The 13,843-nt window shown below is 43.6% G+C and overlaps 1 protein-coding gene across 1 annotated transcript in view; it reads right to left on the bottom strand.

Moving 5' to 3' along the window:
* The window catches only part of col14a1a (collagen, type XIV, alpha 1a), a 119,993-nt gene that overhangs the window by 7,114 nt on the left and 99,036 nt on the right, over positions 1–13,843 (bottom strand). Inside the window, 2 exon segments of the mRNA XM_084336541.1 lie at positions 3,901–4,056; positions 6,515–6,592. Of these exon segments, the coding sequence (XP_084192667.1) occupies positions 3,901–4,056; positions 6,515–6,592 (234 nt within the window).

Raw genomic sequence — 13,843 nt, 5'->3', positions numbered from 1 at the left:
GTATTTCTTATTTGTTACATATCTGTTTTAATGGTATACAATGGGACAGACCTTTGTTTGATATAAACCTGCATTCCTTCGAATATATCATTAATCAATTAAACTTATATTGAAATACACTATATAGCCTATACACCAACACTGAAATGACAGTGGATAAATAAATAAATAAGAACTAAAGCTAATCGGTGGAAATAGACTGCATTAATATTCCATAACAAGTCTTGTGTGCGCCAGTATGGCCTACGTGTCTGATGAGTGAACGGTATAGGCTTAATATATTCTGGTTACTTGTTTCATTGGGATTTGGTGGATGCTGTATATGTGTGCTCTGCCCTACGTGCAGTGTAGGTACAGTCTGTATGTATGCGGACTGTGCCTGTGCTGTGCGTGGGGCAGAGCCTGTGTGTGGACTGTGGTGTCTACTAGATATATATATATATATTATGTAAACAAGACAAACGTCTTTCTCTGGTCTGCATCCCCTTAACAATTGTGTGTATTGAGCCGTACTGTATTGTACCCATTCTGCAATCTGTTAAATAAAGTTTTCATTCATTCATTCATATACAGTACATTAATCAAATAAAATGTTGATGCGTCGCAAGACTCGCAAGGCACTTCCGCATCCATTTTCACAAGGCTGCGTCACTAGTTGCCTTATAAGGAGCTCTGGAGGTGTTGTTTTGTATGCAAATGACCTAGACGGGAACGCGCATTTGTGTTTAAGACATGGTGTCATTCCCCAAGCAGATGTCACATGTGCGACCGTTTGAGCCACTTAACACATTCCCTGCCATAACTTATATCCATCAATATAGCCAGTCTGCCACCACTCTAAGCCTATGGAGATGTTCACCTTCTTTGCAGGGCTATAACTTTTTAAATTGTATTGCTAAATTGACATTACTATGGCCCATTCAACATCGATTATCTATCGTTCAGGATGTAGGAACGTTATACTTTTTCATTCAAACATTCATACAAAAATACCTTCTAGAATGTTCAAGTTTTTATCGTTTTCTGCAGTAATTCCTAGAACGCTAGTTATAGGCCTAAACGCATATATAGATTATCGATTGCCGTTTATTCCCGATACATGCTATATTAAAAAATTCAACTGTATATGATCCTATACGTTATGCGTCATCATGCGCGGAGGAAAGGGGGGGGGGTCGTTTATAATTCCGTGATCGTCAGTAAATGCTTTATGTAGTATGGGTGATATATTGATCAGATCGGTTTGCAGTGAAATGAATGAACAATTGGGCTGAAAATGACGTCAGCGTCCTCTTACTGTTCGCCGACGAGACTGGAGGAAAAAGATCCCACTTATTTGACGTCGATCTCCTAGATCCATTTCCGGTTTGCATGGCGCAATAAACGCCCAAATCATATCGATTATTGAGTTATGGCAGCGATCCATATGCACGCCAGTGTATGTCTGGAGTCCCGCAACAATATGTGACTGCCGGACGGATTTCCCAGATGCACCGATTGCCACTTCCGGTTGTAACTCGCCCGATCATCCACCAGGCGGCGGTATTGAGGCGTTGCAATATTGTGCAGAGTCCCACTGTATCACCAGAGGCTGGGTGGCTTAATTATGAATGCCTTGGCGAAAAAATTAAATATAATCTCAATATCGCTGTACAGCGTGGTTTGGCAGACAACGCATGGCGGGCAATAACGCTGTACAACGTGAACGGCGGTGGATGTGTTAAGACATATTACCAGCACGTTGGGAACTCAGAGAACTTGTCATTGATTCTGTCTCAGTCGGTTCCAAGATAAGTCTTCCAAGAGAACTCTTTGGAAAATTTTGGGGAATGAGACCCAATGTTTATCAAAGTGTTGAGTGCTATAGTGTAGGTTAGTATATTATGACAAGTGCATGACAGTAAGGTTAGTTAGGGTTAGAGTTATTATTTAATTTATATATATTTTTTCATTTCAGATAATGAAATCAGATAATAATAATGATTTCAGATAAGTGCGTCTTTAGTCGACGGCGAAAGATTGGATGGGTTTCGGCTGTCCTAACTGTGGTGGGAAGTTCATTCCACCATTGTGGAGCAAGGACCGAGAATAGGCGGCTTCTCTTTGATGAACCTCCCCGGAGCTCGGGAGGGTCAACCACTTATATTGTGTCAAACAGAGTTAGAATGGTTACAGTATTAAACACCAGTCTTGTTGACATGTGGGTTCCAAGTTATTCTTCCAAGAAACTGAGCCGTACACTGTTATAGAAACAACACATGTTTCTGGGTGTATTTCCCCTTTAAACGAGGACAGAGGTAGAGGTGGTGGATTCCGTGCAGGAAGGACCAGGGCTTTGGGGGATTCTTAAAGACCACTCAATGAGCTTCAGGCGAAATAATAAGGCTATTCAGGAGCCTAATGCAAGGGAACGATACCTCTGGTAGCCGCTCATAGATCTAATGCAAGGAAATGGTGACAAAAAAACTATAAAAATAATTGTATTGTTATTCTATTGTCATTGTCATTAGTGTTATTGTTATTATTGTATTTGTGCCGTCATGTTTTGTTTTATATTATATGTAAAAAATATAATTGAATTGTTCCAAAAAATATATATTGTAGGTCCCACTATAGTGAGTGAGTGAGTGAGTGAGTGAGTGAGTGAGTGAGTGAGTGAGTGAGTGAGTGAGTGAGTGAGTGAGTGAGTGAGTGAGCGAGCGAGTGAGTGAGTGAGTGAGTGGGCGGGTGAGTGAGTGAGCGAGCGAGTGTCCAAATAATAATATGACAAACATTTTGAATATATTTGTCTACAGTATATCCAATAAAAGCATATATATACGGGTGAAGTAACGCCGTTAGCCTTTTAATTAACAGATATTTTTACGACATTGAGACGCCACAGTTTATCAGGCCATAATAAACCGCAACAATCCTATAAAGTTCTCAGTTGTTGTCACACAGACGTGGCTTCTTTCTGTCCTTCTCCTCGAGGTCACGGGGGCACAGTCACTATTCTTAATCCGTTACACTACAGGGATTCTATAAAAAACCTCAGATTGCTCTCCAACTCTCTTGAGATGTTTACGAGGACAATTATAATCTAGGAGCCTGCTGTGGCTATGTGAAGTTTGTTTTCCCATGTTTTATATTACGCTTAAAAACACCCCGTAAGACAGAGAGAGACAGGGTTAGGCTCCGCGGTTAAACGTTGTTTATGTGCGGGAAAATTACGAGATCTAAAAAAAGCTGACAGAATGAGTAAATCCCCTGATTTAATCTCTCAGAGAAGAGAGCGGTCAGCCTGCTGTTGATTTTACGTGGGTCCATTCTGTCTTTAAAGGTAGGCAGATGATGGACGAGGGTGCTCTCCTCCCCGCTGTTTATCATGGAAGAAAGAGCTCCGGCCCTCTGCGCGGCCTGGGAGCGGCGGTGGGCTTCCACCCAACTCTCAAACCATCCTCCAGTTTAAAGGAACACGCCAACGTTTTGGGAAATTAGCTTACCGTCTTCTCCAGAGAGAGACAAGACGATAGAGACCAGTTTCCTCTCTGTGCGTTCAGTAGAAAGCTATCTGGCTGCACGTTAGCCTAGCTTAGCACAATAAACGGAAGCGGACAGTGCCGGTTAGCCTTCGGGAGAGGTGTTAGTTGGACAATGCCTAGGCTAACCGGCTTCCATTCATTCAAGCTAGGCTAGCTTACAGCCAGATCTACCGAACGCACAGAGAGGAAACTGGTATCTACCTTCTTGTCTCTCTCTCTGGAGAAGACGGTGAGCGAATTTCCCAAAATGTGAAAAGGTGGGTTTTGAGGGCTGATTTAAAAGATGTCAGGGTGTTTGCATCACGGATATGGCTGGGGAGGACGTTCCAGAGGGAGGGGGCAGCCACTGTGTGTGTGTGTGTGTCATGGTAGTTACCTCCCACATTATAGCCCAGACAGCTGTTCTGGTCACAGTAGCCCGCGGGGCCGGCTGGGCCGGTGGAGCCCGGTGTCCCTGGTCGTCCCGGGGTTCCCTGGTTGCCGGGACGACCGAGTGGTCCCTGACTGCCCGTCCGACCCTCACCAGCTTGACCTGGACAGAGAGGACGACAGAGAGAGGAAGAGAAGAGAGGAAGAGGAAGACGAGAGAGGAAGACAAGAGAGGAAGACACGACAAGAGAGGAAGACGAGAGAGGAAGACGAGAGATGAAGACAAGAGAGGAAGACGAGAGAGGAAGACGAGAGATGAAGACAAGAGAGGAAGACAAGAGAGGAAGACAAGAGATGAAGACAAGAGAGGAAGACAAGAGAGGAAGAGGAAGACGAGAGATGAAGACAAGAGATGAAGACAGAGAGGAAGACAAGAGAGGAAGACAAGAGAGGAAGACAAGAGAGGAAGACAAGAGAGGAAGAGGAATACGAGAGATGAAGACAAGAGAGGAAGACAAGAGAGAGGAAGACAAGAGAGGAAGAGGAAGACGAGAGATGAAGACAAGAGAGGAAGACAAGAGAGGAAGAGGAAGACGAGAGATGAAGACAAGAGAGGAAGACAAGAGAGGAAGACAAGAGAGGAAGACAAGAGAGGAAGACAGAGAGAGGAAGACAAGAGAGGAAGACAGAGAGAGGAAGACAAGAGAGGAAGACAAGAGAGGAAGACAAGAGAGGAAGACAGAGAGAGGAAGACAAGAGAGGAAGAGGAAGACAGAGAGAGGAAGACAAGAGAGGAAGACAGAGAGGAAGACAAAAGAGGAAGAGGAAGACGAGAGATGAAGACAAGAGAGGAAGACAGAGAGGAAGACAGAGAGGAAGACAAGAGAGGAAGACAGAGAGGAAGACGAGAGAGGAAGACAGAGAGGAAGACAAGAGAGGAAGACAAGAGATGAAGACAGAGAGGAAGACAAGAGAGGAAGACAGAGAGGAAGACAAGAGAGGAAGACAAGAGATGAAGACAGAGAGGAAGACAGAGAGGAAGACAAGAGAGGAAGAGGAAGACAAGAGAGGAAGACAGAGAGGAAGACAAGAGAGGAAGACAGAGAGAGGAAGACAGAGAGGAAGAGGAAGACAAGAGAGGAAGACAGAGAGGAAGACAAGAGAGGAAGAGGAAGACAAGAGAGGAAGACAGAGAGGAAGACAGAGAGGAAGACAAGAGAGGAAGACAGAGAGAGGAAGACAGAGAGGAAGAGGAAGACAAGAGAGGAAGACAGAGAGGATGACAGAGAGAGGAAGACAAGAGAGGAAGACAGAGAGGATGAGGGGTTGTCTCAACTCTGAGAACATGTTCAATATTGTGCCTTTTCTGCAGTTCAGAAGAACCCTCCCTTTTGAAACCAGCCATTCATAGTTAATAACATGCGTGTACAGTACATGTGTGTGAAGAGATCTTGCATCGCTCATGAATAAATTTTTTTTATAAAAAATGTAAGTTGAACCTAAAATATGTTTCCGACAACATTTTGATATCATGAGTCATATTTGATCTGCAACGTATAGTTTGACAGTTTGATCTGAATTTTGTTCGATGGTACAGGCTCATGTGCCACTGTACGATAATTCTCGTATTTGTACGATAAAAGCGTCTCGCTCGTTACAGGCACGGAAACAGCCTGTTGAGAACAGGACAGAAACAAATGATTATAGAAGCTAAGAATGCATTCTCCTTTTCAGCAAGAACACTTTAGGGGACCTCAAAGACCTACATTAACTTGTTGAAAAGCACTCAAATATGTTCCCTTTAAACTCTCGCGAGACATGTTGAGGATGGGTCCATGACGTTGGCTTATTGTCAACTATCTTGTTGCGCAAAAAACCCATGAAACCACTTGAGATTCTGCGCTTTATATTTCCTGCTGAGTCCAACTCTCTGTTCCCCGTCAATAACAATACCGGGCCAGAACTCTGCCAGGGTTGAATAACTTTCAGTGTTCCTAAGCTTAAACTCTGTGGTTCTCTGCTAACTTTGTTCACAGAGTACAAACCACACCGTCAGATCAGCAGTAGTCAGCAGAAAGATGAAATCAATAGTTGGGGGTTTTCTTTGGTTGCCAAGCGCTAAAATATTCAACTCCCCAAATAGTCAGGCAAAGCCAGAGGATAAAGCTCACGTCCCACCGCTCTTGCTTTTCTTTCATTATTATTATTATTATTATTATTATTATTATTATTATTATTATTATTATTATTATTATTATTATTATTATTATTATTATTATTATTATTATTATTATTATTATTATTATTATTATTATTATTATTATTATTATTATTATTATTATTATTATTATTATTATTATTATTATTATTATTAAATTATTAAATTATTATTATTATTATTATTATTATTATTATTATTATTATTATTATTATTATTATTATTATTATTATTATTATTATTATTATTATTATTATTATTATTATTATTATTATTATTATTATTATTATTATTATTATTATTATTATTATTATTATGTTTTACATAATTCTTTTATAGTTTTTCATCTATTTCCAGTTTTCCAGGGAGTTCTGTCGCCGTGGCTCTGTGATATTGAACCCACCTGGAGGTCCGGGCGGTCCTCTGGGTCCCTGTGTTCCAACCCCTGTATTCCCCCGCTCTCCCTTCTCTCCTGCGAGACCTGGAGGTAAACAAGACAAACAGAGATGTACCGGTGTGAGAGGAGGGTGAACAACAGACAGCCGTTGGTCGCAGTACAGACAGCAGCTGGTAGCAGTACAGACGGAAGTGATTTAATAAATTCAAAGGCAATTAGATGAATAGTGAACAGCTATGTTTCATAATTTATCGTTCACACTGGTAAGAGGTGAGAGGTAACTGCACCTTGTTTAACCATGCAGTTTTACATTAGTGTCGTTCACATTTTATGCTGTAGAAATGAGACCATTATGCTTTTATAGATTCTGTCGCACTGGTCCTGCCCGACCGGAAGAGCTTGTATGGGCGGTTTTCCTTTAACGTCTTCCTGGTATCGCTGTTGGTTTTCCTTTAACGTCTTCCTGGTATCGCTGTTGGTTTTCCTTTAACGTCTTCCTGGTATCGCTGTTGGTTTTCCTTTAACGTCTTCCTAGTATCACTGTTGGTTTTCCTTTAACGTCTTCCTAGTATCGCTGTTGGTTTTCCTTTAACGTCTTCCTGGTATCGCTGTTGGTTTTCCTTTAACGTCTTCCTGGTATCGCTGTTGGTTTTCCTTTAACGTCTTCCTGGTATCGTTGTTGGTTTTCCTTTAACGTCTTCCTGGTATCGCTGTTGGTTTTCCTTTAACGTCTTCCTGGTATCGCTGTTGGACTCTTGTTAATCCCATCAATGATCCACCTTGCTGGTGTTAAATAGGTATTACAGGTGTTATCGTCCCCCCTGTTGCAGAGTTTAAAACATTGATCGCCAACCTTTGTCAATCAAGTGGTGTGTGTTTTAATTGATTGTCATCCTTACTTATTGTTATGATTCGATATGCTGTGTGATTTTACATGCCATTTTTTTTGTGCTTATTTCTTTTTTTTATCCACTTTTTCTCCTTATTTTTAAAATGTTCTCCCATCCCAATTTCGCCTCGCCAATTCTCCCTTCAATTCTCCCCTCCCCTGTCTCGAACGTTGCTAGACTATGCCTCCCACTGGTTGGCTGCAGTGAGGACCAAGCCTTGCATCACGTGTCCCCTCCGGTACACAAGGAGGCAGCTGTCTCATCTTTTCACCTGTACAGCGCGATCTCTCAGTGGCGAGGAGTAACGCGTGGGAGGCTCACGCTGCCCCCGATGCTTCCTGATTCTGCTGTACAGGCGCACCAACCGACCTGTAGGAGTCGCTGTCCACAACGTCCAATCCCCACCCACCAGCTTTCCCACCCTCTAACACTGCCAATTGTGTTAGTATGAACGACCAGCCAAGCTGGTAGCAACGCCGAGAGCTGGGCTCGAACCCAGCATATCCTGCGTTAGTGGCGAGCGCCTGCCCACTGCGCCACTTAGCCGCACCCTTTTTTTATACATTTTTTTGTGCTTATTTCTGTATGTACACTCGACGTGACTGTAATTGAGGGAAACCTCAGTTGCTTTTTCAAGTTTAAATAAAGGTTTGAAATGAAATTCATGCTAGCAGGAATGTAGCCTCCTCTCCTCCGAGGCTGAAACCTGCACCTACACCTGGTCTCACGCCGACGAGTCCGGCCGCCAGTATGAAAGGCCAGCAGTGCTACCGACCGAGCCAACAACCACCCGAGCCAACACCGACCGAGCCAACGCCGACCGAGCCAACACCGACCGAGCCAACACCGACCGAGCCAACACCGACCGAGCCAACGCCGACCGAGCCAACACCGACCGAGCCAACACCGACCGAGCCAACACACACAGTTGATCTGGCCAAAGGGCAGTATTCACGAGGACGAGGAGCGAGCTAAACACACTTCCCCAACTCTGTCACTTAAGTATGGCCTGCAGTTATGTTTGGTATTTGACGCCTGGGCAGTGAGCTGGTGTCCTGGACACAAGTTCACACACACACACACACACACACACACACACACACACACACACACACACACACACACACACACACACACACACGCACACACACACACACACACACACACACACACACACGCACACACACACACACACACACACACACTCAGTGTTGCTGAGTCAGACTGTGGCTGGTGTGGGGTTTGGAACGATGATGTGACATCAGGCTGACCCGGTCGTGCATTTGGGTCCTCCACCTACTGTATGCACACCTGTGGCAGTTTCAGACCGAGACAGAGGACCACAGCTGCCTGGGGACATTTAATAAGGGTTACCGAAGGTGGGGACAGGGTAGAAAGGAATCCCACCCTGAGCATGACATGAGGGCAAAATGGCCGGCGTGTGAATATGGTTAATTGACTTCACGAAACACTGATTGAACTTAACTGACGAGGGCCAGACTATAGCACATTGTTCTACCTCTCTGTTTATGACCAGACTATAGCACATTGTTCTACCTCTCTGTTTATGACCAGACTTCTACCACTCTGTTTATGACCAGACTATAGCACATTGTTCTACCTCTCTGTTTATGACCAGACTATAGAACATTGTTCTACCTCTCTGTTTATGACCAGACTATAGAACATTGTTCTACCTCTCTGTTTATGACCAGACTATAGCACATTGTTCTACCTCTCTGTTTATGACCAGACTATAGCACATTGTTCTACCTCTCTGTTTATGACCAGACTATAGCACATTGTTCTACCTCTCTGTTTATGACCAGACTATAGCACATTGTTCTACCTCTCTGTTTATGACCAGACTATAGCACATTGTTCTACCTCTCTGTTTATGACCAGACTATAGAACATTGTTCTACCACTCTGTTTATGACCAGGCTATTAGCACATTGTTCTACCTCTCTGTTTATGACCAGACTATAGCACATTGTTCTACCTCTCTGTTTATGACCAGACTATAGCACATTGTTCTACCTCTCTGTTTATGACCAGACTATAGAACATTGTTCTACCTCTCTGTTTATGACCAGACTATAGAACATTGTTCTACCTCTCTGTTTATGACCAGACTATAGCACATTGTTCTACCTCTCTGTTTATGACCATACTATAGCACATTGTTCTACCTCTCTGTTTATGACCAGACTATAGCACATTGTTCTACCTCTCTGTTTATGACCAGACTATAGTTGTTCTACCTCTCTGTTTATGACCATACTATAGCACATTGTTCTACCTCTCTGTTTATGACCATACTATAGCACATTGTTCTACCTCTCTGTTTATGACCAGACTATAGCACATTGTTCTACCTCTCTGTTTATGACCAGACTATAGTTGTTCTACCTCTCTGTTTATGACCAGACTATAGTTGTTCTACCATGTTTATAGGGTAGCATTTGAGAGGGATGTGGTGCCGCTCCATCACCATCCCCACCACCGCCCCGATTGCTCATTCCAGTTCAAATTGTCCCCCATTGGAACAAAGATCTATTGTATTCTATCATATTCCCTGTCCGATTCATTGTGATGCACAGTCGTCTTTATTCTAGTGGATCAAAACAGATGTTTCGGTCACTCTGACCTTCACCAGTAGATTTATCAAAAGTTCAAGTTTCTTTATTAGTTGTCATACAGAAGTACAGAATACTTTTATACAAAATGCTTCTTTCTGTTTCGCTCCAGAGACTGTGCTAGGCAAAAATAGATAATAAAATAAGTATAGCAAGTATAAAAGTATAAAATAGAAGTCAAGTACGTAGACAAAAATGTCTAGTATATACATATATACAATGCTCTATGTAGAGTAGAAGTAACTGAGTTACCATACAATATACTATACAGTGTAAAGCAGAAGTGGGATGAGGTACAATTTAGGTACAATATAATTTACAGTAAGGTGTAATGAGGTATGGGTTGTAGTGCAAATTCTCTTCAGTCATGTGTGTACAGGGAGTAGAGGAGGGGACTCAGAACACAGCCCTGGGGGGCCCCTATGTTGAGAGTGATGGATGAGGAGGTGCAGTTGCCTGCTCTCACCACCTGGGGTCTGTCCGTCAGGAAGTCCAAGACCCACTGGCAGAGGTCATAGTTCAAGCCCAGGTCCCTGAGCTTGGCTATGAGTTTGGAGGGGACTATGGTATTGAATGCTGAGCTGTAGTCGATGAACAGCATTCTCACATAGTTCCCCTGCCTCTTGTCCAGGTGTGATGGGCTATGGCGTCCTCCGTGGACCTGTTGGGGCTGCGTGAATACTTTCGGCAGCCAACATGCCCTTCCGCGTTGCTCTGATTGGCCGAGCGCGCGCATGAGCCGCGATAAGCTCCTCAGCCAGGCAGGAATACTAAACTCCCCCTTAACGCAATTTATACAAATGGAAGTATTGATTAAGCCGTAACGAATCATTAAAAAAATATACCGTTAACTGGAATATGTTGTTTCTTTACACATATGTTGGATTATGTAATTGGTTTGTCATGACAAACCAATAAAAAATCGCGAATTAACTGGTGGCTACAACAACACACAGTAACTACATGCATCATTGTTTACAATGAATGGTGGGGCTAATCTAATTGACATCCAAGGACAACGATGTAAATAAGTCATTGCACCTTTTTGTTCCTATCCTTGACAAAAGCAAATATGTGATATAATGATCTGTATATGTTTTGTTGTCTATAATAAATACCATACCATACCATGCATGTAGTTACTATGTGTTGTTGTAGCCACCGGTTAATTCGAGATTTTTTATTGGTTTGTCATGACAAACCAATTACATAATCCAACATATGTGTAAAGAAACAACATATTCCAGTTAACGGTATATTTTTTCAATGATTCGTTACGGCGTAATCAATACTTCCATGCGTATAAATTGCGTTAAACGGAGTTTAGTATTCCTGCCTGGCTGAGGAGCGCGTCGCGGCTCATGCGCATGCGTGCGCTCGGCCAATCAGAGCAACGCGGAAGGGCATGTTGGCTGCCGAAAGTATTCACGCATTGGGGCGGTATGCAAATAAATTTTTATTTTATTTTTTTTATCATTCTTTCCAAAAGAAAATAGGCCTAGAAGCGTGGCTAACGCTAATGACACGCATACCAGAGGCTAACTGCCTACGAAAACAGGCACAGAGGCACTGAAAGAGGATTTCACTAATGAACACACTAGACTAGACAAATATCAAGATGTATCCATCAGTGGACCAATTGCATGCTTTTGCAGAGGACAAGAAGCCTTCAGTCGACTCCTTCAGACATTAAGCACCCCCCACAGCCCAAATGGAATGATAAAAAAAGTAAAAAAAATAAGGAAAAGTTTAAAAATACACACCGACCGACGGTGGCAAGGTGCAAGGTGCCAACCTGCTCATCGGGAGCAGTTGCTCAAGGACACTTTGACGCGCTGCCGCGAGTAGCCGGGAATCGAACCGGGAACTTTTTACGATTACCAGACTGCCACTCTACCTCCTGAGTCACTGTGACCCTGACATACAGTATTGTAATGCATGTAGAGTTGATGTGCTGTTGGTTGAGTAGAGAGGGCCAGACGCCTTGTTAATAACATGTCTAATCTTCTTATATGCCTCAGTAGGCCTCTTCTCTTTGGGAGGAATACTCTCTAGCCTCTGCCCTGAGGTCAGGTAAGTGTGTTATAGAGCAGTAACGGGAGAGAGAGAGAGAGAGAGAGAGAGAGAGAGAGAGAGAGAGAAGAGAGAGAGAGAGAGAGAGAGAGAGAGAGAGAGAGAGAGAGAGAGAGAGAGAGAGAGAGAGAGGAGAGAGAGAGAGAGAGAAGAGAGAGAGTGAGAGAGTGAGAGAGAGTGAGGAGAGAGAGAGAGAGAGAGAGAGAGAGAGAGAGGAGAGAGAGAGAGAGAGAGAGAGAGAGAGAGAGAGAGAGAGAGAGAGGAGAGAGAATGTGTTCTGAAGGGCCCCTGGCCCGGCTGCCGCTCTCTAACCTCACTGTGTGCTGATACAGGATGTGATGCTGCCTGTAGTTTATGTGTTTTACAGATGAAGATGGAGACAGCCGTGACTGTCTCCCTCTGCTTTACAATAGCGGCTTCTCAGCGGGAGTCAAATTCTCAAAGACAATGTTCTCGAAGCCTAAACATTTTTCCAGCTTACAGTGTAGGCGAATCTATAGCAAGATTGGCATTTCTGTTTTTCTTTTGCCTGCAGTTTTTTTTTATTAATAATAAGAATAATTCATTACATTTATATAGCGCTTTTCTAGACACTCAAAGCGCTCCCCACAATGTAGGGTGGAATTGCTTCCTTCACCCCCACTGGTAGCACCCAACCTTGGGCTACGCAGGCTCAATGGCTACATACACTGGCACCAGGCACACATCACACTACACACAACGGCTGAACGGCTCAGGAGACAGGGATTGATATCAGCCAATTAAGGGGAAGGGATGATTAGGTGGCCTTGATGTCAGAGACCTGATTGGTAATTTGGCCAGGAACGTCGGGGAACCCCCTAATCTTTGCGATAGGCGTCCTGGGTTCTTTAACACCCAGAATTCAGTCAGGACCTCGGTTAACGTCTCATCCGAAGGACGGCACTCGCAGCTGTAACCAGTGGCCCTATCACCGTAACAGGGGCATTGCTACTGACTATAGTCCAGAGGACAGAGTGCCCCCTGCTACCATTTTCCGGACAACAGCCTTGACCGGGGCTCGAACCGGTGATCTTCCGATCATGAGTCCGGAGCTCTACTCATGTAGCCACGCTCTCCGGACAGCGTTATTAACTTACCTTATATCACAAGGACTTGGGAGGCTTGGCAACAGGCCAGTTGACATATACTTACAGCAAACATTTATTCTCTCCTATATAATCTGGGGATCTGTTTTTTCCTACAGTCCCCACACCTCTTTGGATCATAAACTAATCCTGAAACAAGTGACTAGGCTCTTCTAGCGGTTGACTGTTAGTCGAACCCCAGTTCCTCAGGTCCCGTCAGTGTTTCTCAAGAGCAATTACACTAATGCTGACATTCAACATAACACATACTTAGGGGAGAATTCACAAAGGGATTGCGAGGCTTTTTCTGACGCGGCGATGCCTTGTGCAAATAGCTCTGAAACACAGTTTGCTATTCTCACAGAGGAAGCGCAAGAGGGTGAAGTGCGGTGGTAACGGCCGTTGCCATCAGCATTGCGTCTCGGTGCGTCGGTGCTATTTTTGGGTATTTAAATGAGGTAATATGGGCGGAACAATGTGTCCCTTTCTATGCAAATGAGCCTCAATAGCAAAAACAATTCACAAAGATCTGCGCTGATTGCCACGCGCAGTTATTAAAACGACGCTATTTACGTCTTCAGAGATTTGGTGGTAACTAAGCGCATTTAAAAAGGGGTGTCATTGCCA

The sequence above is a fragment of the Notolepis coatsorum genome (genome assembly GCF_963971535.1).
Source record: "Notolepis coatsorum genome assembly, chromosome: 19".
NCBI classification, from domain to species: domain Eukaryota; kingdom Metazoa; phylum Chordata; class Actinopteri; order Aulopiformes; family Paralepididae; genus Notolepis; species Notolepis coatsorum.
This window is presented reverse-complemented; position numbering and strand designations above follow the sequence as displayed.